Below are 14,191 nucleotides of genomic sequence, written 5' to 3' on the forward strand. Positions count from 1 at the left end.
TAGGCTCCACCAAGAAGATCAATGTCAACTTCCAGGACCCAGATGGGTGAGTTCTGAGCCAGGCGGTTCCCGCCTGGAAGGGAGGATGGCTCCTAGGGAGGGCAGGGTGCCCGGGGCGCCGGGGCCTCTGCTCCATGTGTCCTCTGCCCATGCTAGCTTCTCGGCTCTGCACCACGCGGCCCTGAACGGCAACACGGAATTGATCAGCCTGCTGCTGGAGGCCCAGGCCGCTGTGGACATCAAGGACAACAAAGGCAAGACTGGCCCAGGGGCCTCCAGTGGGGGCAGGGGTGGGGGAAGTGAGGGGGGCTCCCCGGGGCCTGCATGGGTCCTTGGCTGAGGTCTCAGCCCAGGGTCTTAGTCTGATTTCAGGCAGGTCCTCCTGGGATCAGGGTCCTGGAGGCCAAGGGTGGGCTTGGAGTCAGGGGTCAGCTCCCAGCAACCCCCAAACCCACAGGGTTAGCCTCGGGGGTCAAGGGTCAGCTCCCAGCATTCCCCCCACCTCCCAGAGTTGGGCTTGGGGTCAGGGGTCGGCTCCTAGCACCCTCCCACCCCCTAAGGTTGGCCTTGGGGTCAGGGGTCAGGTCCCAGCACTCCCCTATCCCCCAGGTTGGGCTTGGGGTCAGTGGTCAGCTCCCAGCATCCCCCACGCCCTAGGGTTGGGCTTGGGGTCAGGGGTCAGGTCCCAGCAGCCCCCATCCTCCAGAGTTGGGTTTGGGGTCAAAGGTCAGCTTTCAGCATCCCCCCGCCCCCCAGGCATGCGGCCGCTGCACTATGCGGCCTGGCAGGGCCGGAAGGAGCCCATGAAGCTGGTGCTGAAGGCGGGCTCGGCCGTGAACATCCCGTCTGATGAGGGCCACATCCCCCTGCACCTGGCAGCCCAGCACGGTCACTATGATGTGGTGAGGCCCGAGCAGGGGCGGGGGCAGGGGCGGGGCAGCCCGGGCAGGGCAGCGCAACCTGAGGATGTGCGGGCCTGACTGCGCCCTTGGTCCCCAGTCTGAGATGCTGCTACAGCACCAGTCTAACCCGTGCATGGTGGACAACTCGGGGAAGACGCCCCTGGACCTGGCCTGCGAGTTTGGCCGCGTTGGGGTGAGTCTCCCGTGGAGCTCCGTGGGGTGGGGCTGGGGAGCCCCACATCAGGGCCCCCCTACCCTGACCCCTCCTTCAAGGTGGTCCAGCTGCTCCTCAGCAGCAACATGTGTGCGGCGCTGCTGGAGCCCCGCCCGGGAGATGCCACCGACCCCAACGGCACCAGCCCTTTGCACCTCGCAGCCAAGAATGGCCACATCGACATCATCAGGTAGAGCCTGTGGCAGGGAGGGCCTCAGCCTTAGGGTCCCCAGGGTTCAGCAGCAGCCTGGGGCTCAGGGCACCAGCTTCTGGCTTGGGGATGGGGCAAGAGCAGGCAGGGTCCCAGGTCCCTGGTCAGGCCTCTGGCATGGCCTCCAGGGCCCATGTACAGTATGAGCTGGAGTGGCTGGGAAGGGGCTTCTGTGACTTCTCTGTCCCGGCCCCGCTGCTCCTGGGTGCACTCGAGGAGGTGCTGAACTTCCCTGAGCCTCACTTTCCCATCCAAAAGTGGGGCTCAGGCCGGGCGCGGTGGCTCAAGCCTGTAATCCCAGCACTTTGGGAGGCCGAGGCGGGCGGATCACGAGGTCAGGAGATCGAGACCATCCTGGCTAACATGGTGAAACCCCGTCTCTACTAAAAATACAAAAAACTAGCCGGGCGTGGTGGCGGGCGCCTGTAGTCCCAGCTACTCGGAGGCTGAGGCAGGAGAATGGCCTGAACCTGGGAGGCGGAGCTTGCAGTGAGCCGAGATCGCACCACTGCACTCCAGCCTGGGTGACACAGCGCGAGACTCCGTCTCAAAAAAAAAAATAAAAAATAACAAAAGTGGGGCTCAAAGCAGCGCCTACGCTAGCATCAGATAAGATAACAGCTGGGAAGTCTTAGCACAGGGAGGGCCCTTCAGCAGCGCTCACTGTGGGCTGGGCGCGGCGGCTGACACCTGTGATCCCAGCACTTTGGGAGGCCAAGGAGGGAGGATGGCGTGAGGTTGGGAGTTCACAAAAAAAAAAAAAAAAAAAATTAGCCGGATGTGTTGGCACACACCTGTAGACCCAGCTACTGGGAAGCTGAGGCAGGAGAATCACTTGAGCCCATGAGGCTGAGGCTGCAGTGAGTGGTGACTGTGCCATTGCACTCCAGCCTGGGTGACAGAGCAAGACCTTGTCTCAAAAAATGCAGTGCATTGCACTGCAGCCTGGGTGTGGTGATGCACACCTGTAGTCCCGGCTGCTTGAGAGGCTGAGGTGGGAGGATTGCCTGAGCCTGGGAGGTCGAGGCTACAGTGAGCCAGGATGGTGCCATTGCATTCCAGCCTGGGTGACAGAGAGAGACCCCATCTCTACTTTTTTTTTAAAAGTGGCTGAGTGCGGTGGTTCAAAAATGCTGCAATCCCAGCATTTTGGGAGGCTGACACAGGAGCCCAGGAGTTTGAGACCAGCCTGGGCAACACAGCAAGACCTGGTTTTTACAAAAAATAAAGGCAAAAACAAACAAACAAAAAAGCTGGAAATGGGCATGCATGTCTGTAATCCCAGCTACTCTGGAGACTGAGGCAGGAGGATTGCTTGAGGCCGGGAGTTTGAGGCTGCAGTAAGCCATGACTGCACCACTGTACTCTAGCCTGGGTGACAGAGTGAGACCCTGTCTTAGAAAAAGCAGACCGGACTCAGTGGCTCACGCCTATAATCCCAGCACTTTGGGAGGCCGAGGCGGGTGAATCACCTGAGGTCAGAAGTTTGTGTCCAACTTGGCCAAAATGGTGGAAACCCTGTCTCTACTAAAAATACAAAATTAGCTGGGCATGGTGGCAGGTGCCTGTAATCCCAGCTACTCCAGAGGCTGAGGCAGGAGAATCGCTTGAACCCAGGAGGTGGAGGTTGCAGTGAACCGAGATCGCACCATGGCATTCTAGCCTGGTCAACAAGGGTGAAACTCCATCTCAAAAAAAAAAAAAAAAAAAAAGTACAAGGAAAAGCGCTCAGCACTCAGTGAATGTCAGAGACACGGGGCAGGGCTAGACGGTCCTCAGCCCCCAACCAGACTGCTGGGGTACCTGGAAATGGAGGCCTGGCTTGGGGGTGCTGGGGCCGGCCTCCTGCTGGAAGGCCCCGCCTGTCCACCTTGCCTTCCCACCAGGCTCCTCCTCCAAGCCGGCATTGACATTAACCGCCAGACCAAGTCTGGCACGGCCCTGCATGAGGCTGCGCTCTGCGGGAAGACAGAGGTGGTGCGGCTGCTGCTGGATGTGAGTGTGGGGGCCAGGGGTGCTGGGCCCAGTGGGCTGTAGGGGCTCCTGACAGGGCCTCACCTCTCACATGTGCAGAGCGGGATCAATGCCCACGTGAGGAACACCTACAGCCAGACAGCCCTGGACATCGTGCACCAGTTCACCACGTCCCAGGCCAGCAGGGAGATCAAGCAGCTGTTGCGAGGTGGGCCCAGGCAGGGCAGAGGGGCAGTGGCTGGGGCTGGGGCTGGGCCAGATCAGCCCGCAGGACTTGGGGGGCCCCCTCCTGTATCCCCAGAGGCCTCGGCGGCCCTGCAGGTCCGGGCGACCAAGGATTATTGCAACAATTACGACCTGACCAGCCTCAATGTGAAGGCGGGGGACATCATCACAGTAAGCATGGCCTCAGGGGCTGTCTCGGCAGGGAGGGGGCGGCACCTGGGCGTGTGCACCCCAGAACACCACCGTCCTGCCGCAGCTGGGGGGCACTGGGCAGAAAACTGCGAAATGGGGCATCTCCCTGAGCGCCCCCCACCTTACTGGCCAGGTCCTCGAGCAGCATCCGGATGGCCGGTGGAAGGGCTGTATCCATGACAACCGGACGGGTAATGACCGGGTGGGTTACTTCCCATCCTCCTTGGGCGAGGCCATCGTCAAGCGAGCAGGCAAGTTCCACCCCACCCTGGGGGGCAGGCAGGAGCCGCGCACCTTGGGCTTGGGGGCTGGAAGCAGCGAGCATGCTACGCGTGTGGGGGCCCAGCAGGGCTGGTTTTCTGGGTGCCAGCGTGGGGTTGAGTGGGGAGCATCAGGGTGCCCCAGCAGCCGTCTCCTTATCCGTTCCCAACCTGTTCCTTTGTGCATTCCACCAAGCACTGTGTGCCACCACGTCTGGTTCTGAACTGGCCACCAGGACAGATGGGGACCCAACTCCCAAGGAGCTCGCCCTGGGGCAGGAGAGGGCAGGGGACAGTGAAGTAAACATGAAAGGACATGTACTTACCAGTGACCCGGAGCACAGGGAGGGCCTGCTTGAGATGAGGCAGTCAGAGGAGGCCAGAGAATGCCCTGAGAGGCTGGTGGGTTCCAGGTGGCAGGAGCTGTGCATTAAAAGGGGGCGGGGCCAGGCGTGGTGGCTCAGGCTTGTCATCCCAGCACTTTGGGAGGCCAAGGCGAGAGGACTGTTTAAGCCCGGGAGTTCGAGATCAGCCTGGACAACATAGTGAGATTCCATCTCTACAAAACATAAAATCAGCCAAGCATGGTGGTGTGCGCCTATGGCCCCAGCGACTTGGGAGGCTGAGGTGGGAGGGTTGCTTGAGCCTGGGAAGTGGAGGCTACAGTGAGCCAAGATTGCACCAGCCTGAGGGACAGCGCGAGACTCTGTCTCAAAATAATAATGATAACAACAAAGGCACTCAAGTGTCTGCTCTTGGTGAAGAAAAAAGGGAAAAACCAAAGGCGCTGAGGCAGGCAAGAGCTGGCCACATCTGAGGAACAGGAGGCTGAGGAGAGGGACTAGGCCAGGGACCCAGGCTGTGAAGCCCCATGTGGCGGCTCTGAGGGACCAGGGGCCCGTTGACTCCTGATGGAGGACATGGAGATGCACAAGCAGGGCCAGCCCCTGGTCATGGCCATCTAGCTCCTGAGTGGGAGCCTTGGCTCCAGCTTGTGGGGTTCTTCTTGCCTGCCCCCCACTCCCCAGTACAGAGACGTTCACACCACCCAGCAGTCTCTGGCCCCCTGCCCCCAGGACCCCAGGGCCACCAGCAGGATGCCTAGGCTTGGCTGCCTCTGCCTCTCTCCTGCTCTAAACGTCTGGCGGGGGAGGGGTCTTCCTCGGGGCTCTCAGCTCCCTGGAGACAACAGCAGGCAGAGAGGACCCCCCTGCTGTGGCTGCCCGGCCTCTGCCCCGCTTCCCCTGTGTCAGCACCCGCCCTCGATGGCCCAGGTCTCAGGAGGCTGTGCTCGACCTACAGGTTCCCGAGCAGGCACTGAGCCAAGCCTGCCGCAGGGAAGCAGCTCATCAGGACCTTCTGCACCCCCAGAGGAGATCTGGGTGCTGAGGAAGCCTTTTGCAGGTAAGCCGGGTCCCTGAAGGGCAGAGGTGGCAGGACTTCCACAAGGCACCACTGTGGGGCCAGGCAGGGGCCAGCACTGGCCTCATCTTGCTCTCTCACGCTGGCAGGTGGGGACCGAAGCGGCAGCATTAGCGGCGTGGCTGGCAGCCGGGGCAGCGGGGGCCACACCCTACACCCGGGCTCTGAGGGTATCAAGGTAGGTGGGGTGGTGGTCGGGGCTAGGTTGGCCAGGGCTGGGAGCAGGCGACAAGCCGGTGTTTCTGGGTTGCAGCTCCTGGCAACGGTGCTTTCCCAGAAGTCCGTCTCCGAGTCCAGCCCAGGGGACAGCCCCGCCAAGCCTCCAGAAGGCTCTGCAGGTAAGAGCAAGGATGCTGCCGCACAGCCTGACAGAGGAAAGCAGCCCGACAGCTCTTGTCCCCCACCCACTCTCGTCCTCAGGTGCGGCCCGGTCCCAGCCTCCAGTGGCCCATGCAGGGCAGATCTATGGGGAGCAGCCGCCCAAGAAGCTGGAGCCAGCATCGGAGGGCAAGGTACAGGGCTTGGGGGTGCTCCCAGTGTGGGCTCCGGGGAGAGGCTGTAAGGCGATGGGCTGACGGGTGCCTACACAGCCTGCCTGGCCTGGCTTCGGTGGGATCGGGGCATTGCCAGGCCAGACCCTCTCCTCTGTCTGTCAGTCTGTGTGTGTTGTGTGTGTCCGCCTGCGTGTATGGGTGTCGTCATTGTACAGGCTGTGCGTGTGGGCCAACCTGTGCCTCCATGTGTGCATGTGTGTGTGCAGGGTGTGTGTGTGATGGTGTGACTGTGAGCCGGACACGCGTGTCTGTGTACAGGTGGAAGGGGCTGGGTATGAGACGGTGCAGTGCGTGCATGGGCGTGGCGTGTGGTGTGTGAGTGCACCTGCGTGCTGGGGAGGCGTAAGCTGCTGGCTGAGTCCTGCACAGTGGAGTAGGCAAGGTGCCCCTGCCTGTGGGCACAGAGCCTACCTTCTGGTCCAGACTGAGGCCCCTTTCCCGGAGCCCCCTCCCAAGGGGCCACACCACCTGCCTCCCCAGGATGGCGCGGGGCGTCCCTGGTGCAAGAGCAGGGGACAGTCAGGGAGGCATGTGGCGGACAGCAGCAGCCCCCCCGCCCCTCCAGTGGAGATCCCAGAAGGCAGAAGGGTGGAGGATGCTCCAGGAGGCGCCTCAGGGACTGTGGACTGAGGATCATTCACGGGCCAGGCTCACCGGGGCCTGCTGCAGATGGAGCAGCGGAGAGCGGACACAGCAGCTGCACGGCTGGCCGGCCAAGCAGAGGAGGCGCTGTGGTGGCAGGGCACAGCCAGGCAGGCGAGCCTGCAGTGGGTGCCTTGTGTCTTCCAGAGCGCCGAGGCCGTGAGCCAATGGCTCACCGCATTCCAGCTGCAGCTCTACGCCCCCAACTTCATCAGCGCTGGCTACGACCTGCCCACTATCAGCCGCATGACCCCCGAGGTGAGCTTTCCACATGCCGCCGGTGCCAGCTGCGTCCCACAGACGGGCCCAGCCCCCAGCTGACAAGCCTCCCCTCTGCCTAGGACCTCACGGCCATTGGTGTCACCAAGCCGGGCCACCGGAAGAAGATCGCGGCAGAGATCAGCGGCCTAAGCATCCCCGACTGGCTGCCTGAGCACAAACCCGTAAGGCCACCTGCACCCCAGGGGCTGGGGCCAGGACGGGCAGACAGACAGACAGAGAGCCTGCCTCCCTGGCCACAGCCCCCACCCACCCTCAGGGTCTTGAGGGAGAGGAGAGTGAAGGATGTCCTGCTAGCAGGGAGCCTCCCAGTCAGCCCCTGGTCTGTCACTGGGGCAGAGGCGAGGTGATGCTGTCCAGGGGCCATCGGAGCTGAGGGAGCCTGAAGCCAGGAGAGTCCCCTCCCCACGTCCATGCTCTCACCAGGACTCCCTGCACATGCAAGCTGCCCCACAGAGACCCCCAGCCACCAGGCCTCCAAGCACTGCCACTCACATGCAGACTGCAGGGGCTATGCTCACACGCACCCAGGCACGTGCCAGCCCCTGCACAGCAGGCGTGCATGGAATACCCTGCAGGCGCCCACCAACTTCGTGCGTGCACACGCGCTCTACCGCACGTGTGGCCCTCACCAATAGCTGACACCCCATTTTCGGCGATACTTGCACATGCCGTGGCCAGTGGTCATTAACAGGGAGGTGCGGATGGGTGTGGTGGTCAAGCCTGTAATCCCAGCACTTTGGGAGGCCAAGGAGGGTAGATCATGAGGTCAAGAGATCGCGACCATCCTGGCTAGCACGGTGAAACCCCGTCTCTACTAAAAATACCAAAATTTGGCCATGCGTGGTGGCAGGCGCCTGTAGTCCCAGCTACTTGGGAGGCTGAGGCAGGAGAATGGCGTAAACCCGGGAAGTGGAGCTTGCAGTGAGCCAAGATCCTGCCACTGCACTCCAGCCTGGGTGACAGAGCGAGACTCCGTCTCAAAAAACAAAACAAAAAGGGAGATGCCTGTGCAGTGGGATGGTTCTGGGCCTGAAGAAGGTGGGCCCAGGCCTAGCCCAACCCAAGTGGACTCTTTGGGTCTCACACTGAGTTCTGGGCTCCCAGTGGGAGAGGCGATTGGTGGCTGTCAAGAGCCACCTGGCGTGTGGGTCTGCACTCACCCTGCCTTGCCCCACTCAATTGGTGGCTCTGGGGTCCTCCTGGGGGTCAGGTCCAGGTCCCACGGGCCTTGCCGCCCACCTGGGGGTGGCTGAGTATGCCAAGAGCAGGTGCATGAGTGAATTCCAGCTGGGAGTGTGGACGCCGCTCGGGGAGTGATCGGGTGTTTCTCGGCGCAGACCGATGTGGGTGTTGGCACGTGTGTGTGTTGTGGCTGTGTGGCATGTGTGTGGCCCTGCGTCTGGTGTGGGTGAGAGGTCAGAGTGTGACACGGGATGGGGTGCTGGTGCCTGTGCTTGGCTGGGAGCGCAGCGTGCAAGTCCTATGCGTGTTCCTGCACCAGGTGTGGCCCCGTGTGTCTGTGTCCACGACTCTGGGGTGTGTTTGTGTCTCCCCATGGTGCTGTACTTGTGGCTGCCTGGCCGGGTGGGAAAGTGCCTTCTTCTGCGCCCCCCGACAAGGGCGTCCCATGGACGCGGTCAGCCGTGTGCGTTCGCATGTGCTCGATGTGTGGCATGCGGTGTCCGCTGCCTGAGCCGAGGCTCTGCCTACATTTCTGGTGCCAACACTTTGGCCTATCCGTTTGTCCTTCTGTCTGTCTGTGCCCTGCTGGCCCCGTGCCCCCTCCTCCTCCAGCTCCAGGTAGATGGGCAGGGTGCGGGCAGCCAGCCCAGGTGGCCCCTCTGTGTCTCTGCTCTGTAGGCTAACCTGGCCGTGTGGCTGTCCATGATCGGCCTGGCCCAGTACTACAAGGTGTTGGTGGACAATGGCTATGAGAACATCGATTTCATCACTGATATCACCTGGGAGGACCTGCAGGAGATCGGCATCACCAAGCTGGGTGAGGCCCCAGCCCCAGCCCCAGCTTCCAGCCCCTGCCCTCAGCTCCCAGCCCCAGCCCCCAGCCCAGCCCTGCCCTAGCCCAGCCCCTGCCCTCCACTTCCTGGTCCACCTGACCTGCCCCCTGCACCCCACTCAGGACACCAGAAGAAGCTGATGCTGGCTGTGAGGAAGCTGGCAGAGCTGCAGAAGGCTGAATATGCCAAGTATGAGGGGGGCCCCCTGCGCCGGAAGGCGCCCCAGTCACTTGAAGTGATGGCCATTGAGTCTCCGCCCCCGCCTGAGCCCACACCGGCTGACTGCCAGTCCCCTAAAATGACCACCTTCCAGGACAGCGAGCTCAGTGATGAGCTGCAGGCTGCCATGACTGGCCCAGCTGAGGTGGGGACCACCGCTGAGAAGCCCTCCAGCCATCTGCCACCCACCCCGAGGGCCACCACACGGCAGGAGTCCAGCCTGAGTGGTCGGGCACGGCACATGAGCAGCTCACAGGAGCTGCTGGGCGACGGGCCCCCTGGGCCCAGCAGCCCCATGTCTCGAAGCCAGGAGTACCTGCTGGATGAAGGCCCGGCTCCCGGCACCCCGCCCAAGGAGGCCAGGCCAGGCCGCCACGGTCACAGCGTCAAGAGGGCCAGCGTGCCCCCTGTGCCTGGCAAGCCACGGCAGGTCCTCCCACCAGGCACCAGCCACTTCACGCCCCCACAGACTCCCACCAAAACCCGACCAGGCTCTCCCCAGGCCCTTGGGGGACCTCATGGTCCAGCCCCAGCTACAGCCAAGGTGAAGCCTACCCCACAGCTGCTGCCGCCAACAGAGCGCCCCATGTCACCCCGCTCCCTGCCTCAGTCACCCACACACCGCGGCTTTGCCTATGTGCTGCCCCAGCCTGTGGAGGGCGAGCTGGGGCCAGCTGCCCCGGGGCCTGCGCCCCCACCCGTGCCGACTGCTGTGCCCACACTGTGCCTGCCCCCCGAGGCTGACGCAGAGCCGGGGCGGCCCAAGAAGCGAGCCCACAGCCTGAATCGCTACGCAGCGTCTGACAGCGAGCCGGAGCGGGACGAGCTGCTGGTGCCTACTGCTGCGGGCCCCTATGCCACGGTCCAGCGGCGCGTGGGCCGCAGCCACTCGGTGAGGGCGCCTGCAGGTGCCGACAAGAACGTCAACCGCAGCCAGTCCTTCGCTGTGCGGCCCCGAAAGAAGGGGCCCCCGCCGCCCCCGCCCAAGCGCTCCAGCTCAGCCCTGGCCAGTGCCAACCTGGCGGATGAGCCGGTGCCAGACGCTGAGCCTGAAGATGGCCTGCTGGGGGTCCGGGCACAGTGCCGGCGGGCCAGTGACCTGGCCGGCAGTGTGGACACGGGCAGTGCCGGCAGTGTGAAGAGCATTGCGGCCATGCTGGAGCTGTCCTCCATTGGGGGTGGGGGCCGGGCTGCCCGCAGGCCTCCCGAGGGCCACCCCACTCCCCGCCCTGCCAGCCCAGAGCCGGGTCGGGTGGCCACCGTGCTGGCCTCAGTGAAACACAAAGAGGCCATCGGGCCTGGCGGGGAGGTGGTGAACCGGCGCCGCACGCTCAGCGGGCCAGTCACTGGACTTCTGGCCACTGCCCGCCGGGGGCCTGGGGAGTCGGCAGACCCAGGGCTCTTTGTGGAGGATGGCACTGGCCGGCAGCGGCCTCGGGGTCCCTCCAAGGGCGAGGCAGGTGTTGAGGGCCCGCCCTTAGCCAGGGTGGAGGCCAGCGCCACACTCAAGAGGCGCATCCGGGCCAAGCAGAACCAGCAGGAGAACGTCAAGTTCATCCTGACCGAGTCTGACACGGTGAAGCGCCGGCCTAAGGCCAAGGAGCGGGAGGCTGGGCCTGAGCCACCACCACCACTGTCCGTGTACCAGAATGGCACTGGCACCGTGCGCCGCCGACCGGCCTCGGAGCAGGCTGGGCCTCCGGAGCTGCCCCCACCGCCCCCGCCTGCCGAACCCCCGCCCACCGACCTGGCGCACCTACCCCCACTACCCCCGCCCGAGGGTGAAGCCCGGAAGCCGGCCAAGCCGCCTGTCTCTCCCAAGCCAGTCCTGACGCAGCCCATGCCCAAGATCCAGGGCTCGCCCACACCCACCTCCAAGAAGGTGCCGCTGCCAGGCCCTGGCAGCCCAGGTAGGCGCATGGGGCCAGCCAGGGTGGGGTGAGGGGGCGGCAGGACTCTGCTCCACCTCTCTACTCGGTGGTCTGCGGGGTTTTCCTTTTCTTGGGTTTGATGGAAGCCCAGGTGGGGTGGGAACGTGTCCCCAGACCCTCTCATGCATCCAGGGCAAGGTGAGCAGGGTCCTTCCTGGTCCGCTGGGGAGGCAGCGGCGCGAGTAGGCCGCGGGAGGCCGGGGCAGGGGGCCCGGCGGCGGGGTTCGTGTCCACTTGGTGCCAGCGTGGTCCTTCCCGCAGAGGTGAAGCGCGCCCACGGCACACCGCCGCCCGTGTCTCCCAAGCCGCCTCCGCCGCCCACGGCGCCCAAGCCCGCCAAGGCGGCCGCGGGGCTGCCTTCGGGCAGCGCTGGCCCTTCGCCCGCACCCTCGCCCGCGCGCCAGCCGCCCGCCGCCCTCGCCAAGCCGCCCGGTACGCCGCCCTCGCTGGGCACCAGCCCCGTCAAGCCCCCGTCCCCCGGCCCGCCTGCGCTGCACGTGCCCGCCAAGCCCCCGCGCGCCGCCGCTGCTGCCGCCGCTGCGCCCCCTGCCCCAACCGAAGGCGCCTCGCCCGGGGACTGCGCCCGGCAGAAGCTGGAGGAGACGAGCGCATGCTTGGCCGCGGCGCTGCAGGCGGTGGAGGAGAAAATCCGGCAGGAGGACGCGCAGGGCCCGCGGTAGGTGCGGGGCGTGGCCTGGCGGGCGGAGGGCGGGGCTCAGCAGATGGGCGGGGCTTGGTAGAGATGGGCGTGGCGTGAGCGGGGACAGGCGCGGCGTCAGCGGGGCTCGGTCGAGGTCATCGTGCGGTAGGCGGAGCCCGACGGAGATGCGGGCTGTGGGCGTGTCCTGACCGAAGTGGGCGTGGCCAGGCCTACCCCGCCCGCTCACGCCCCGTGCCGCGCGCCCCGCAGCGACTCGGCGGCGGAAAAGAGCACGGGCAGCATCCTGGACGACATCGGCAGCATGTTTGACGACCTGGCCGACCAGCTGGACGCCATGCTGGAGTGAGCGCCGCCTCGCCGGGCCCGCCTGCGCCGCCCGGGCCCTCCCCGCACACTGACCTATACCTCAGGATGGGCGCGTCTGGGCGCGGCGCGAGCGGCCGGGCAGGGCCCCGCACAAGCACAACTCCGGCCCCTGGGGTCGGGCCGGGGCGCCCACCGGGGACCGCCTGGCCGGGGGCTCCAAGGGCTCTGGGCAGACCCCGCGCCCGCGCGTCCTCCCCACCTGCTGCTCCCCGTGCAATACCTGCTGGGCCTCCTGCCTGTGCGGAAGGGGAGGGCGCCCCGGGACTAGGGATGGGGCAGCGCACAGGCCCGGGCCCAGCACAGAACTGCCCATCGGGACGCCCGGTCAGCCGCTCAGGCGCAGCACAAGGGACAGGGGACCAGGGTCAGGGCCCCCCTGCCCCACCGCACCCCCAGAATATAAGCTATCAAGAGTATTAATTTATTGGGAATGAGCTGAGGCGGATTTCCCCAGAGAAACAAAAAGGTATAACTTTAACAAATATATATTTAAAGAAAGAAATATTATTGATTCTATAGAAAACCATTTACCAACTGAAAGGACAAGAGTCTAGCTCCGGACAAAAGCTGTTAAGAGGACCAGGCTGTCTGCCTGCGGTCCTTCCTCCCTCCGGCCAGAGTGGAGGCCCCAGGCCGCTAGCACAGGTGGAAGGCTGGGGCCCCGGGGCGGGTGCTCAGGCGGGGGCTCCTCCACGCTTCTCTCCTAAGTTCTCTGCGCCCCAAGAACTCGAGGTTGTGCCTTGCTCTTGGCGGCCATGTCCTCCTCCTGGCGTGGCTGTATCGGGGCGCGGGTGGGTGTGGTGAATGTGGGTGTGTCAGTGTGGCGGCCACGTGGAAGCAGGGCACGTAGCAGGCCAGGCCAGGGGCTTGCAGCTCCTCTGAGGGCGTGCCTGGCCTCCTCTGGGGCCTGCGCAGGCAGCCTGTCCACCCCGCCGGAGTTCCCATGGACGCTTCTGCTCATGGTCCAAGGCTGTGTCGTGTGGTCATTCTCACCCTCCCTTTTCCTCTCTCTGTCCCTGCTCCCTCCAAGAAGTACTGACTGGTCTCTATCGTGTTTGCTGATCCACAGTGTTGGGCACAACTTTGACGTTTCTTAAAAAAAAAAATTTAAAAAATGCCGAAAACCAGCGATTGTGGTGTGGGGCGGGCGGAGGCGGCTGGCGGAGGTGGCCTCCGTGCGTGCAGGGCCCCTTCCCGCTGTCTCACCCCGTGTTTCCCTGTAAGTGGACGTGCCCAGCTGTCCCCCCAGGCCTCTCCTCAGTGGGCGGCCCAGGCTGGGCTCCAGCAGGCAGGGAGGGGAGGTTTGGGCAAGGCGCTGCCGTTGGCTGTCAATAAACAGCAGGAAACAGAAGTGCCTGGCTCACTTTTTGGGGGCACATGTGTTGGGGGAGATGGGTCTGAAGGCCAGCAGCTCGGGTGTGACAAGTTGCCTCCTAGCAGGGAGGCCCCAGAGTGGGCTGAAGTCCTGGGGTCCACTAGAGAAAACCGCCCCATGCCCCCCCACTCACAGCAGCCAGTGCCTATGCACACCAACCTCAAGGCCACACAGCCCCCTTGTCCCGAGGAGCTGTCCCCACTCACAGCCACAGTCTGTGGAGTGTTTATTTCCACCAGGAAGTAACCAAATCTACACACAGTCTAAAAACAGTAGAAAAGGTGAGTAAAAAGGCCCTCGCTCCATCTAGGGTGGGGATGGAGGGTGGGCCGGGGCAAGCGTCGTACCTGGCACCCAGAGAGAGGGGCTGGGCAGCGAGGATAGTGCCGAGTAGAGGGAGGCTCGCCGAGCATTGGGGAGGGAGGGCACTGCCCGGCTGCCAAAGCCTGTCCACCTGTGCCCATAGGGCAGGCAGAAACCCCGAGACCACCCCATGTGGCCAGCCTGGCTCAGACAGGTCCAGGGCTGGTCCAGGGGAAGCCACGGCCTGGCCTGGATCCTGTTAGCAAGTCCAAACCTGCAGAGAAAGGGCTGCTTCACCAAGGTGTCCTGCGGCCAGCCACCCTGGCCCAGCCACACCTGTCACATATACCTACCCTCCACCACCTCATGCTGGGGCTGCCAGCTCCTCATTCCCACCCCCGCTCCATCCTGTGCAGCCCCTTTGAATGGCCCGAGCCATGGAC

At 64.3% G+C, this 14,191-nt stretch overlaps 2 protein-coding genes across 3 annotated transcripts in view; one reads left to right on the forward strand and one right to left on the reverse strand.

Moving 5' to 3' along the window:
- CASKIN1 (CASK interacting protein 1) lies at window positions 1-13,421 on the forward strand. The gene is made up of 19 exons (XM_025369645.1): window positions 1-46; window positions 157-254; window positions 757-902; window positions 1,000-1,095; window positions 1,176-1,306; window positions 3,214-3,322; window positions 3,401-3,509; window positions 3,603-3,697; window positions 3,852-3,969; window positions 5,281-5,382; window positions 5,490-5,578; window positions 5,654-5,738; window positions 5,821-5,912; window positions 6,744-6,854; window positions 6,938-7,039; window positions 8,739-8,877; window positions 9,016-11,022; window positions 11,305-11,719; window positions 11,954-13,421. Exons 3-19 carry the CDS (start codon window positions 759-761, stop codon window positions 12,048-12,050), a joined length of 4,041 nt encoding a protein of 1,346 aa, XP_025225430.1. The 5' UTR covers window positions 1-46; window positions 157-254; window positions 757-758; the 3' UTR covers window positions 12,051-13,421.
- Window positions 12,471-14,191, reverse strand: part of TRAF7 (TNF receptor associated factor 7) — a 21,821-nt gene continuing 20,100 nt past the window's right edge. For both annotated transcript variants that reach the window (XM_025369647.1, XM_025369646.1), the window contains exon 21: window positions 12,471-14,022. In XM_025369647.1, the coding sequence (XP_025225432.1) occupies window positions 14,008-14,022 (15 nt within the window). In that variant the 3' untranslated portion in view covers window positions 12,471-14,007. The remainder of the gene's footprint in view (window positions 14,023-14,191) is intronic.

This window comes from Theropithecus gelada, chromosome 20, assembly GCF_003255815.1.
Source record: "Theropithecus gelada isolate Dixy chromosome 20, Tgel_1.0, whole genome shotgun sequence".
Taxonomy (NCBI): domain Eukaryota; kingdom Metazoa; phylum Chordata; class Mammalia; order Primates; family Cercopithecidae; genus Theropithecus; species Theropithecus gelada.

Excerpts from the sequence above, each read along its gene's own strand:
- CASKIN1 (XM_025369645.1), top strand. The coding sequence starts at position 759 with ATGCGGCCGCTGCACTATGCGGCCTGGCAGGGCCGGAAGGAGCCCATG. Across the intron at positions 5,913-6,743 it reads AGCCAGCATCGGAGGGCAAG|AGCGCCGAGGCCGTGAGCCA; the intron begins GTACAGGGCTTG and ends TGTGTCTTCCAG. Across the intron at positions 6,855-6,937 it reads TCAGCCGCATGACCCCCGAG|GACCTCACGGCCATTGGTGT; the intron begins GTGAGCTTTCCA and ends CCCTCTGCCTAG.